Source organism: Narcine bancroftii, chromosome 4 (assembly GCF_036971445.1).
Source record: "Narcine bancroftii isolate sNarBan1 chromosome 4, sNarBan1.hap1, whole genome shotgun sequence".
NCBI classification, from domain to species: Eukaryota; Metazoa; Chordata; class Chondrichthyes; order Torpediniformes; family Narcinidae; genus Narcine; species Narcine bancroftii.
This window is the reverse complement of record NC_091472.1, coordinates 24,560,642-24,574,321: the sequence shown is the minus strand read 5'-3', so window position 1 is coordinate 24,574,321 and position 13,680 is coordinate 24,560,642. Positions and strand designations below refer to the sequence as shown.

The window sequence follows — 13,680 nt, the reverse complement described above, 5'->3', positions numbered from 1 at the left end:
ATGCATTTTAAAAATTAAGGTTAACAAGTAGGATGTAATCTTTTCATTTCTCAATTAAACACCTTGCTTGAAAAGAGTTACACTTTGCATTGCTAAAACTGAGATCATACAGGGTAGCATGGCTAGTTGACCAGTTAGTTACTGCATCTACCAATCAGAAAGATTGCAGCTTCAAATCCCTCCCGAATTGCTGAAGAACTTTACATTTCAATCAATTAAACTTGTTTCAAACTATTCTAAAAGCCCATTTCTCTCAAGTTCTATAGAGAGGCTGTAGATCACTGCTGCAAATCAAGGTTGTGACTCCAGAGCCTTCTGAAATGTCTGAGCAAGATGCTCAGCTCAATGTTGAGTACAGATGGGAAATAAATCCCACATTCAGTTAGCAAATTAAAAAGGAACAGGTACACAATCCTTTATCCGTACATCTAAAATCTGGAAAGCTCCAAAAACCGGCAAGTGGGGAGAGAGACAGCAGTGCGAGTCAGGTGGGCAAGGGGGAGAGACCGGCAGCGCGGGTTTGGCGGGTAAGGGGGGAGATCGGCAGCGTGAATCGGGTAGGCGAGGTGGGGAGACCAGCAATGCGAGTCGGGCAGACGAGGGAGGGGCTGGATACGGCAGCACAATTTGGGTGGGCTTAAATCTGGCTTTCTGAAATTCAGAACACAGGGTTCGAGATAAAGGATTGTGTACCTGGACAAAATAAATTGCTGGAGGAATTCAGGAGCTTAGGCAGGACCTGTAGAGGCAGATAGGCAGTTGACATTTTGGGGTGAGACTTGTGTCAGGACTCATTGATCCACTGAATTCCTCCAGCAATTTGTTATTTGTTCAGATTCCATCATCTGCTGTCTCTTGTGTATCTTGTATTACTCCCTGCTCTTTTATCCATCTGAATTTTTACCCTTGCCAGATAGCTTGTTGAAGTTGACGTCAACGAGCTCCACGGGAGACCGAATAGATCAACATCCTTTTGTATTATGGGGACAAAGAAAAACAAGATTTGAACTACAAGGCTTCATTAGTACTGATATTATCCATGAAGTGGACAGTTTCTCTATCCCTTTGCATTCCTAAACACCGTTAACCATTTTCCATCAGTCTCTGTTCCTTTGAGTTTCTGCTGTTGTGTTACTCCCAATATTTTGGGGGCACTTGACCAATTTTACTTTGTGAATGTCATCACATCCTATGCTGGGATCTCAGGATTGTTTGTTGTCTGCCCCAAATACATTGAACGCATCTTAAAACACAATTTTCTTTTGTGTATTGAATACCAAAGTACTAAACTTGTTTCCTTAATTTTTGCCTCAGAACAAATTTGATTTGCTTTTGCAAACAGTAAAGCAGTGTTCTTTTTTAATTTTCACATCACATCTGGATAGTTGCAGATTAGAATTACATTATATGCCTTTTTGGGAAGTTCTTGGGTCTAATTGGTACTTTGATAGAGGATAACTCTATGTTCTTAACCCAAAAAAAGTAATGAAATCGGAGATTTATTCCCTGTGAGCCAAGTGTGTGTAGACTTGTCATCAAGTTATGCATTGGACACTCCCATTGAAAAGAAAGAAAGCATTGTGGCTTAATTTTTTTTTGTACTAAGGTGCTTTCGAAATATTAAAAGGACTGTTATGCTTTTCATGATTATGGATGGAGCCAGTAAGACTCCAATTTCCACAAAGAAAAACTGTCTTTTTTTCTGAATTTAGACTAATGCTGTACAGGACCAGCAAATGATTTGGCCCCAATTATTGGAGGACTTAGGGGGACCATTTGTGTGCCATAAAAATAATCGTACTGGAGATACTCAGCAGGTCAGGCAGCATTCAGAGGAAGTAAAGGGCAACTAATGTCAGGTATAAGCAAAGAGAGCCAAATGCAGAGGGTAGTTTGTGAATTTGCAATTAATAAATCTAGTGGTTATTATCCTGTTGTGACTTCTGCTAAAAATGGTGAACTCCTATGGCACACTCGTCCAACGCATGACATTTGGCAGGTACTTAGTATCAACTAAGGTGCTGAAGGAAAAGTTTCCATGTTTGTTTAGCTGAGGATCGAAAACGCACGCCTTTCACATAAATATATTTAAGGTTCCATTGAGTGTCCTGAACAATCTGCCTGGTTGTTTCTTATTTCTCTTTTTCTTTTGTGCTTCCTGCAAATTTGGAGTCTCAGGTTGGATTTAAGGAGATTTTGTTAGTGTATGGTTACAGTTGTCTTCTTTATCTCATTCTCAAGATAGTCAGCTGTCTTAGTTTTTATGTAAGGGATGATTAATAATAAATTATGGTTAGTAATAAATCATACTTAGCTTGGATTTATTGATGCTGAGAGATGCTTTAACAGAGTTTACTTCAATATTTGAATCATAAATTACTATTTGTGCCAAATGTCATAAGGACATGAAGTAGAGGGAAAGAACTCCATCTATTTCAACCTGTTCAGTAAGTACTTCTTTCTCTGGCTTGCAGAGGTTTCAATTTGCAGCCCTCAATGGCTGGAATCTATCAACGTTGAATTACTGAGCTGCCATATATATCCTGGTGTGTATTTTTACTCTGGCCATTGCACCATTTGTCTACAGTCAATAACAGCAACTTGTCTTTCTGGCCAACTTGCCTGCCTGAGAAAATCCCCTTTGTCTGCATTTGGCCCATATCCCACTAAACCTTTCTGATGCACGTACCTGTCTTAACGACTCATGAACATTGCAATCGTACCCATCACCACAACTTCCTCTAGATCAGTGATCTCGCTTTCCAGACCAGCCTTCCTGACCATGCAGAACCTTGTCAAAGGCCTTGGTAAAGTTGCTGTAAACCACATTTACTGCCTTGGCCTCATCAAACCTCTTGTCGCCCCTTTAAAAATTAAAATTCATGATTTCTCACGCACAAGGCCATGCTGACTAATTCAGACCTTGCGTTTATAAATGCTAGTAAATCTCATCTCTCAGAATCCCCTCCAGTAACTTTCCTATCAGGGATGTGAGGCTCATCAGCCTGTAATTTCCTTAACTTGTCCTTTCATCCCTTCTTAAATATAAGCACAACATTAGCTACCCTCCTGCCTTCAGGTATTCACCTGAGGTGATATTGCAAACATCTTTTTCAGACCCCCCCCCCCAGTAATTACTTCCCCAACTTTCCATAATGTCCAAGGACATACTTGATCATGCCCCTGGGACTTGCCCATCTATGTGATCTTTAAGACCATCAACACCTTCTCTCACAGAATCATATAGCACAAACTCCAGCCCCGCTCCATGCCCTACCACCCTCCCCACTCCCGACTTGCCACTCCCCACCCCACCCTGGCTTGCCACTCCCCACCTCTGCCCCCTTCACTCCTTCCTCTCTCCCTGAGGGCATGAGAGCCGAATCCAGACCTGTCACCAACCTATACTTCCTTATTGGCAACTTAAAAGCATGGGGGCCACTACTATTGCAAACAGGGAAGACTGGCTAACTTGCAACTTCTCAGCTCAATTTGAATATTGCCTTAAAATAGCTTTCGTTAACATTAATTGATTGAGTATGGATCAGATATCAGACCTGGCTGCTTCCTCATTTTCTTGCTCAGTATATTGAGCTATCTAGACATCTTTTATAATTGCATTTAATTGCATCTCCTGCCTTTTAATGAATAAATTTGTGCATACATTATATTTTTATTAAATCAAAGGCTCTATAGCTACATTTTTCCTTTGGCAGAAAAGCCTATTTTTGCTTATTTCCCAATCCTGCTGTGACTGCAGAGTGAAATATTTAAATTTCATTTTAACCATAAAATTCATGATGCTCCACAGTTTTTAAGTTTCCTTTGGTCATATTTTTAACTTGGTAAATTAGTATCTTCCAATAAAATGTTTTGCTGCTGATTTTCATTTGTACTCAGCATCTGATGCCTCTCATGTCAGTGTCCAACAATAGTCGGCCAGCATTGATGGATTCCATTTTCCCTGATACCTCTCTTCCATGGTCACAATGTCCTGGTGAAACCTTTCACCATGTTCATCACTGACTGCACCAAGATCAGCAGGGAGGAAGTCCAAGTGCAAATGCAGGATGTGAATTTTTAATGGCATGTTGCACTTCATGGTTTGTATACTTGAAGTTGATTTACAATATGACAGGAAATCACAAAAATAGGTTGTATCTAAAGAATGGTACATGATCAGAAAATTTTCAGATGATTTTCATGATCAAATTTCAGATTTATTGTGGGAGTACATATATATCACATGCAACCCTGAGATTCCTTTTTTCCTGCAGGCGTGGCAGAATTGCATTAGCAAAAAATAAACTGTACACAGCGTAAAACATGTAAACAAATAACTGTCAACAGATAACGAATATAATCAAACTGACTTTGCAGTACAGAGAGAACGAAAAAAATCAATAAAGTGCACCAGTAAGAATCCTTAAGTCCTTGATTGAGTTTGTTGGTGAGGAGTCTGATGGTGGAGGGGGAGCAGCAGTTCCTGAACTTAGTGGTGCAAGTCTTATGGCACCTATACCTCTTGCCTGATGGCAGCAGCGAAAACAGAGCATAAGCTCTTTGATGATTGCTGCTGCCCTCCGACGTTCTCTGTAGATGTACTCAATAATGGGGAGGATTTTGCCTGTGATGTCCTGGGCTGTGTCCTCTAAATTTTGGAGGGCTTTACGCTCAGGGTGTTCACGTACTAGTCCATGATGCAGCCCAAAATCCATAAAATACACCCAAAAGTGTTCAGGAAGCAAAATTTGTTGTCCAGTGCTATTAAGACTAGGTTGTCATCCTTAGCCAAGTTCAGGAAAACCAACAAAGAAAACATATGTGTGAAACAGGTTGTGACAACTTTGTGTCAAATTGTGTTCAGGGGATTCAACTTGCATTAGCATCCCATTGCAATAAGAACAATGAATCAATGTCTTGACCCTTTTTGCAATTACACAAAATGGGCAAACAGACTTTATTCTTCTGTCAGTTAATCTGCCAAGGCACCAAGAATTAGAAAAAAATGCAAAATCTCACAGGATTCAGATCAGTAAGCAGAAAGTTCCGTACATTGACACTAACCATCCTACAGGAAATAAGAGGCCATGGAGCAAGTCAATGGTTATCTTGTCCATTCCAGAGGTATTTCCTGGACATGTCTGGATCAGATTCCAGTTGATAATGTTTGGTTTCCACGTGAATTAATATTCATGCATTAATGCTGTCCAGATTTAACTGCAGCATTTGACAGGTGCTCTGGTGGGTTTATTCCTGACATCTGGCTTCATAAGTAGAGGCTTCCTTTCTCCTGAATGTGAAGACTGCTAACTGTATTACAAAGATTCAGTATCTACCTGGTGGAATTCAGGAGTTTTACATTCTTCAACCACGATAACCTACACATCCATTGCTGCGCTGCAGCTGCTGGGGAGTAATGTTTTGCAAGAAGGTTTGGGGCAGTGTTAACTGTTGGTGTCTGTAGATTAGAGCAAATGATGCAGCGACTTTACACGTGAGACACTTTGTGCCGCATTATGGTAAACGCATAGAATGTGTTACCGCTTTTAGTTTTCTGCAAGTAAGTTGTAATCAGCTGAAAATATTAATAATGAAAGGAGCCTTGTCTCTCTAATGCTTATTGCACTTTGTTCTCGCCAACTAGTTGAAATAATCTTTCACTTCTCCAAAACATTTAATCGTTTTCAAAACCCTGTTCACAGCCCCGTCAATTCATGGGTTTTTGAAGATATTTCTTAGCTATAACTTTTCATTCTTGGTATATTGATGAGTCTAATTTTAATATTAATTTCCGAGTGACCAGAATTCAGCACCGTGAATTAATATCTGTACAACTATAAAACATATTGTTAATTGTTATGGACCAAAGAAATAAACAATAGAGTTCCATTTGACTTACAATGGTCATACCTGGCTATCAAGAAATGTATTTAAAAACTGAAAATGTTGGAAATACTCAACAGCTCAAGTAGTATCTATGAAGAGAGAAGTAGAGTAGCATTTTAGGTCAATAACCATTCATCAGAATTGGTGAAAGTTAGAAAGCAACTGTGTTAAATTGCTGAGAGAAGGGAGGTGGAGAGAATGTTGGAACTGTGAAATGCAAAGAGCTGTCGAAGCTGAAAGTTGGGGGATTAAAAAGAAAATGCTGGAAATGCTTAGTCGGCTGTGAATATTGATCGAGAGAGAAAAACAAATTTAACCATGCAGGTTGGAATCCTCCATCGTTCCTGACCAGCTCTGAAACAAAGTAGAAAGATGAGAACAGGAAGTGAGTGAAGGCTGTAACTTGCTGAATTGGAAGATGAGATGCTATTCCTTTTTTTTTGCTATTCCTTAAGCATATGTTGGGCTGTATTGGAACAGTGAAGTCAGTGGAATGGATAATTAAAATAACAAATTTTGGGCCACCCTTGCAGACTGAATGAAGATTTCCTTCTTTGACTCTCAAGTCAAGATTATTGTCATCTGATTCTACAAGTACAATCTGACGAAACGGCTTTCTCCGGTCCTCAGTGCAAAGCATGCAGACATACAAGCAGACATAAACTCAGATACCTATGCAGGACGAGTATTTCATATAGACAAATAAATAAAATTTGTTTTGTATATATGAGAGTCTCAGATGGTTAGTGTGAGCAGTTCCTTTGGTTGTTCAACAGTCTTACTACCCGTGGGAAGAAGCTGTTCCTCTGCCTGATGCCTGCTGGCTCTGATCCTCCTGTATCTTATCTTTTTTCACGATTGGAGCAGCTAATTTTGCACGCCCTCTTCAGACAACCATCCTGGTAGATCACATCGTTGTGGGGAGAGAGAGAGACTCTTATGGTCCTGTGGATTGACCTCCGATCTATTTCTCTGCAGCAACTGTACCTCATTGTGATCAGCTGGCCAAGAATTTCTTGATAGAGCTGCGATAGAAGGTTGACATCATGGTGGCCGGTAGCCTTGCCCACTTCATCTTCTCAGGAAGTGCAGTTGCTGTTGTGCCTTCCTGAAAAGTGGGGAGATGTTGAGGGTCACTAGTTAAATGAACTCCAGGAATTTGGTTCTTTCCACTTGCTCTACTACAGAGTTATCGATGTGTAGTGGAGGGTAGTCATTCCTGGTCCTCCTGAAGTCCACAATCATCATCTTTGTCTTGTCCACTTTCAGACTCAGGTTGTTACTCTTGCCCCATTTCACGAGATTTTCCACCTCTTCTCTGTCAAGCGACTCATTGTTGTTGATGAGGCCAGCTACTGTTGTGTCATCTGCAAACATGACAACACTATTTGATCTGGATCTGGTGATGCAGCGGCGGGCGGAACACGCAGTCCTGAGGTGCACCAGTGCTCAGTGTGACGGTACTTGACGTTCTGCTACTAAACCAGACAGACAGTAGTCTTTCCGTTAGCAAGTCCTGGATCAAGATACAGAAAGGGGTGTTGAGTCCCAGTGAGAACAGCTTCTGGAGAATGAGCATATTAAATGCTGAGCTGAAGTCAATGAACAGCAGCCTGGTGTATGAGGCATTCTCCAGATGGGCAAGGATGGAGTGAAGCGACAAGGCTATAGCATCCATCGCCTGTGAAACGTTTTCTCCTATTGACAAATTGAAATGGGTTCAATGCCTCTGGGAGGTGTGCTTTGATGTTATCTGTCACCAGACACTCAAAGCATTTCATAATGGTGGAGGACAGTGCCATAGGGCTATAGTCATTGAGGTCTGTTATTGTTGCCCTCTTAGGTGTTTCCAATCTGATAATTTGAAAGTCCTGAGTCGTGTTTTGTATTTTGATGAGTGTTTCCTGATCGTAGAAACAATATAGCAGGTTGGGAATTTCACTGTCGTGAGGAGCCGAAGTGACCACTACAACCCCTTGTGCCGCCATCTTGGGAAAAAAATAGCTGTTCCTTCTCTATCAATGTCCTCTCCTCGTGGTATTTTACTGCAGAGGTGTAGCATCTGTCTTTGCATTTCTTCCATTCCCAGCACAAGGAACCTGAGTGCTCCTTTCAAGTGGAGTAGAGGCTCACTTGGACTTCCCATTTAGTGTGCTGTATTCAGTTAGTACTCATGATTTTGTTTAGACACAGTAACAGGCCCTTCTGGGCCACGAGCCCGTGACCCAATACCCTATTAGCCTACAACCCCCATACATTTTGAAGGGTGGGAGGAAACCCACGCTGACACAAGGAGAAGATGCAACCTCCTTTCAGAGAGTGCCGGATTCGAACCTGGGTCATTGGCACTGTAACAGTGTTGCGTTCACCATGGAGGAACCAGATTCAGAAGATCACAAGGCATAGGAGCAGAAGTAGGCACAGTGAGCCTGCTCCCCCATTCTATCCACCCACTCAGCCCCACTCCCGGGCTTTCTCCCTGTAACCCTTGACTAATCAGATTAGGTGAATGCTTTGCAGATTTTGCGAGACTTTGGTATTTTCAGCATTTTTTTTTATTTTCAATTTCTAGCATGTGCAATTTGTCTTTTGCTCTTCAATGACACAGCTAATAATCTCAAAATAAATTTTAGGCTTTCCGTAATTTCTTTCAGTTATATATCATGAGATATATGCTGCTTCATGTGTATTTTTGTGAAATCATTGCTTAAGTGGGCGATCTTATGACTGATTGCTGTTCAAAATTTTGTCTCAACAGTATGGAGTTTCAGAAGACCAACCCTGTTCATAAGCTGACTGAAGAAGAGCTGTTGGCATTCACCTCGGTATGTGCTGCAATCTTTGAGTTTTCTGCTTTCTTGCTGCATGCCCTGCTCACTTGAGATTCCTGTTGAGCAAACACTGGCTGAAGTATTTCCAGCACTTTTCCACATTAATGCTTCCCTGTTGGGTGGATCCCCCTAATTGACCAGAGCCAGTGGAATCTGAAAAATGTACGCGAGCTGAAAGCACGGATAAAAACCGAGGAGAAATAATTAGATTTTTAAGGAAATCCATGCCAACATTTACATTCAGGGTCGTTATTGGGCTTCAAAGTAGTTAATTTTTTTTGGTGGAATCAAAATAGATTAAATTTTTGAAAAGTACGCTTTGTTCTTGAGTGACATAATGTTAATTTCCACTATTGTGTCATGATTGTTCCTCCTGTGTTAATTATCATGGGAGACTGTTTCATTTTCTGGGAAAGATCTCATGACCCCATTTTGGGGTCTCCCCTGAGTCTTGTAGTGTGGTTCATGGAGTTGCTCTTTATCGTAAGATTCCAGTGTCTGATGTTTATCTTTCTTGTTGCAAATTAGTTATATTGAAACTTGGCGGAGGGCATCAAACATCTCCTTCGATTTGACAGATCTGAAGAATATTCCCATAGTAAAAAGATCAAAAGAAGTTTTGAATTGGTTTATTTTATGGTTTCAGGGTATATAAAAACAAAGCTAGAATTGCAAAGAGTTGCAAAACCTTAGCTACGACTGTATTGCTCATTGTGAGGACCTTTAGGAGGCATGTGATGCATTTATTCTTCCTCCATATATCTCCGACTGTAACCATTTGGTTGACATCAGGAAATCACTTGAGCTAGAACTATGGATCTCTCTTGTTTGGAGGAACCTCTGCTCGCATTTCTGAATTGTCTGAGATTGTTGTACTCTTCCAGTCCTGCCTCGAATTGTATCTGATTTTATTTTACTACATTCATAGCTACAGTTTAGCTCCCTTGACCAAGGTTCTGTCATGATTTCTATGAATAGCTGTTGTGTCTCTCTGTTCCTCTACCTAGGTATTTAAAACATTCCCTGACACCTATCTCACCTTGATTTCAAATATAATTAATATTTTCTTATGGAATTCCTGGATATGTTTTCATGCATTTAAGTAATTATTTAGGGCAGTATTGATGTACAGCCATATACATACATAGCTTATTTTGCCATCAGCCAGACTGATTATAAATTTAGTTTAATTGGTGCGCAAGAAAATTCACTTTAAGATTGGAATATAAAGTCCTTGGCGGTGGACCAGGAAATAGGCCATTTGACCCATCAGGTCTGCTCCACCATTCCATCATGCGCTGATCCATTCTTCAACTCAACCTCACTCCCTTGCCTTCTCCCCATAACCTTTGATAACCTGACTATTCAGATACCTATCCATCTCTTCCATAAATAGACCCAGTTTTGAGAGCATGGTGTCAGTATTAATGTCCTAATGCCTGTATTGTGAAGCATATCTGCTGGAGTTTTCTGAGATTTTGTACAATTTTTCACAAACATTGCCTGCGGGATATAGAGTTTGTACATGTTGTGACGGGCCCAGAGGACTCCCAAACCCAGCAGCAATAGAAATTCACCAAGACAAATGGTTACTTAAACAAAAGTTACTTTTAATTTTCTTTAAATATAAAAACAGGATCATACTTTCTATTATTGCTATTAACTTAACCTCCTTCTAATTCTAAGCGCACGTGTATGTAATGTGTTTGTATGTTCAAAAAAGTTCTATATGATTCACAGTCCAATCTTACTTTTCATTCCTCCAAGTTCATTGGCTACAAGCAATTCTAACACTTATAAAGTTCACCAGGCTTTGGTGCTTGAAAGGTAAATGGTTACCATTCAGGAAGGTTCTTGTTGATTTTCAGAGAGAGATTTGTTGTTCCTTTTACTTCCATCAGCCACTTCAGTGTCTTGCTGACGAAAATTTCAGGTCACCACAGAGTTCCATTTTGTTTCTCTTATTCCAAATGAAACATTAGACAGCCAATCCACTCCTCTTGCATGAACCACAAGGGCTTTGACCAGGCTGTCTTCCAAATGGCTTTCGACAAGCTTGTTCCAGTCCCAGCTACTTCTGCTGGCTGTAACACTGTACAAGTGATCTCTCTCTCTCTCTCTTCCTCCCTCCAAGCATGGGGCAGAGCTCCGGCATTTCAAATAAGATCTGCTCTAAAGTGTCTGTACACAACCCACTCCAACAAACCTTTCCCAATTTATCTCCCAAAAACATATCTACATACTCTGTCACATAGCTCATTCCACTCTTGTCACTCTCTGCATGAAGAAGTTCTCCCTGTTTATTCCCTCATACATTTCACCTTTCACTTCAACCCATGTCCTCTTGTTCTTGACTCACACAACCTTAGTGGGAAAAGTCTGCTTGCATTTACTCATACCCCTCATAATCTTGTGTACCTCCATCAAATCACCCCTCCTTCTCCAATGCTCCAGGGAATAAAGTCCTCACCAATTCAACCTTTCCCTATAACACAGTCATAGCAACATTCTTGTAAATTTTCTCTGCACTCCTTCAATCTTATTCATATCTTTCCTGAAAGGTAGGTGACCAAAACTGCATACAATACTCCAAATTTGGCCAATGTCTTTTACAACCAATGTAATATCCCAACTCTGATTGATTTATGAAGGCCAGTGCATCAAAAGCTCTCTTCGTGGCCTGGCTACCCGGGACACCATTTTCAAGGAATTATGTATCTGTATTCCCTCTGTTTTACTGCACTCCTCAGTGCTCTTCCATTTACTGTGCAAGTCCTGTGGTTTGTTCTCACAAATTGGCACACCTCACACCTGTTGCCATTAAATTCCATCTGCTATTTTTCAGCTCATTTTCCCAGGTGGTCCAGATTGCTCTGCAAGCTTTGAAAGCTTTCCTTGTTTTCAACAATGCCTCCAATCTTTGTGTCATCTGCAAATTTTCTGATCCAATTTACCACATTATCATTCAGATCATTGATATAGATGATAAACAGCAATGGTCCCAGCACCGACCCCTGAGGCACACCACTATTTGCAGGCCTTCAGTCAGAGAGGCAATTGTCTACTACCACTCTGGTTTCTCCTGCAAAGCCAATGTTAAATGAATTTTACTATCTCATCTTGAATACCAAGCCACTGAACTGTTTTGACAAACCTTCCATAAAGGACCTTATCAAAGGCCTTCCTCAAGTCCATGTCGCCAACATCTGTCAAGAGTGTTCTACTTCACAAACAATGGTTGACCAGAAGATCAGGAAATGTAAGAAGAAATGAAAGCCTATTATGCCAGATGTGGGGAACTATCAATTGAAGAAGGATTTCCTGATAGTAGTCGGCACACACAACAAATGGCCAAATGAAACTCATATGATAAAAACGACAGTGGGTCGTACCATTGAAAAACTAAGAGAAGCCTTTGCATTGCCTGAATTACCCCTAGAACTAGTTTCCGACAACGGCCCACAATTTGTATCAGCAGAATTTAAAGAGTTCCTGCGCAATAACAACATACCCCACACACTGTCTGAGCCATATCATCCAAGCACAAGCAGAGAAGCAGAACGTTTCATACAAACTTTCAGGAAAGCCATGAAGATGAAATGGAATGCAGACTTGCCATGAACCCACAGAATTGCCGATTTCTTGCTGGGATACCGAAATACACCACACTCAACCACCAAAAGGACACCGGCAGAACTGATGTTCAGGAGAAATTTGAGGACTAAGACTATCGGCAATACGCCCAAATTGCAACAAACAGCTTTCGCTAACAAAGACCCTGGATCAGTAGAGGTGGGCAAACCAGTTTTGGTAAGAGACTACTGTTTCAACAGAGCCCCGTGGGTACGCGGAGTAGCCCTGAAAAAGCTCAGCCCATATTCTTATCACATTCTGGTGGGAGATATGATATGGAAATGGCACATTGACCAGTTAAGAGCAGTAGAAAGTGCTATGACACCGGAGGCTGAGGCAGTAGACATATACATAGAAAGGCCAACACAGCAATGGGAGGAAGCATCTCCACCATTCACCGACATTCATAAGAGAAATGCTCGGATCAACATCTGATAAACCACCTTCGAGAGGGGCACATGAAACCAGAGACCAGGCAAGCAGTCCTCTGGAATTTCACACTCCAATACCAGAAAGACTCTCAAGATTATCTTTATATCCTACCCAATGAACTGGAACTGCTCAAGGCAAAAACACCATTAAAACAATGGGTAAGTCCAGCTGATCCCATCCTGCAGATCCAAATGGAACAGATGCCCGCTGGAACATAGGAAGTAGGAACAGGAGTAGGCCAAAAATGGCCCATCGAGCCTGCTCCGCCATTCAATATGATCATGGCTGATCTAATTTATGACCTAACTCCACCTACCTGCCTTCTCCCCTTATCCCCTAATTCCTCTATCATGTAAAAATTTATCTAACTTAATTTTAAATATGTTTAATGAGGCAGCCTCAACCACTTCCCTGGTTAGAGAATTCCAAACATTCACTACTCTCTGGGAAAAACTATTTTTCCTCATCTCTGTCCTAAATCTACTCCCCTGAATCTTGAGACTGTATCCTCTCGTTTTCATTTCCCCGGCCAGCTCAAAAAACCTTCCTACATCTATACCCTTCATAATCCTATATGTTTCTATAAGATGTCCTCTCATTCTTCTGAACTCGAGCGAATGCAATCCTAGATGATTTAATCTTTCATCATAAGTCAACCCCTTCATCCCAGGGATCAACCTAGTAAACCTCCTCTGGACCGTCTCCAAAGCCAGTATATCCTTCCTCAAATATGGAGACCAGAACTGGACACAGTACTCCAGGTGCGGTCTCACCAGTACCTTGTACAGTTGCAACATTACCTCCCTACTCCTGAATTCAATTCCTCTAGCGATGAAGGCCAACATTCCATTTGCTTTCTTAATAACCTGCTGCACCTGCAACCTAACTTTTAGTG

General features: G+C 41.1%; 1 protein-coding gene across 1 annotated transcript in view; it reads left to right on the top strand.

The window, feature by feature from the left end:
• The window catches only part of ttc27 (tetratricopeptide repeat domain 27), a 307,508-nt gene that overhangs the window by 87,401 nt on the left and 206,427 nt on the right, over positions 1–13,680 (top strand). Inside the window, exon 9 of the mRNA XM_069930951.1 lies at positions 8,648–8,714. Within this exon, the coding sequence (XP_069787052.1) occupies positions 8,648–8,714 (67 nt within the window). The remainder of the gene's footprint in view (positions 1–8,647; positions 8,715–13,680) is intronic.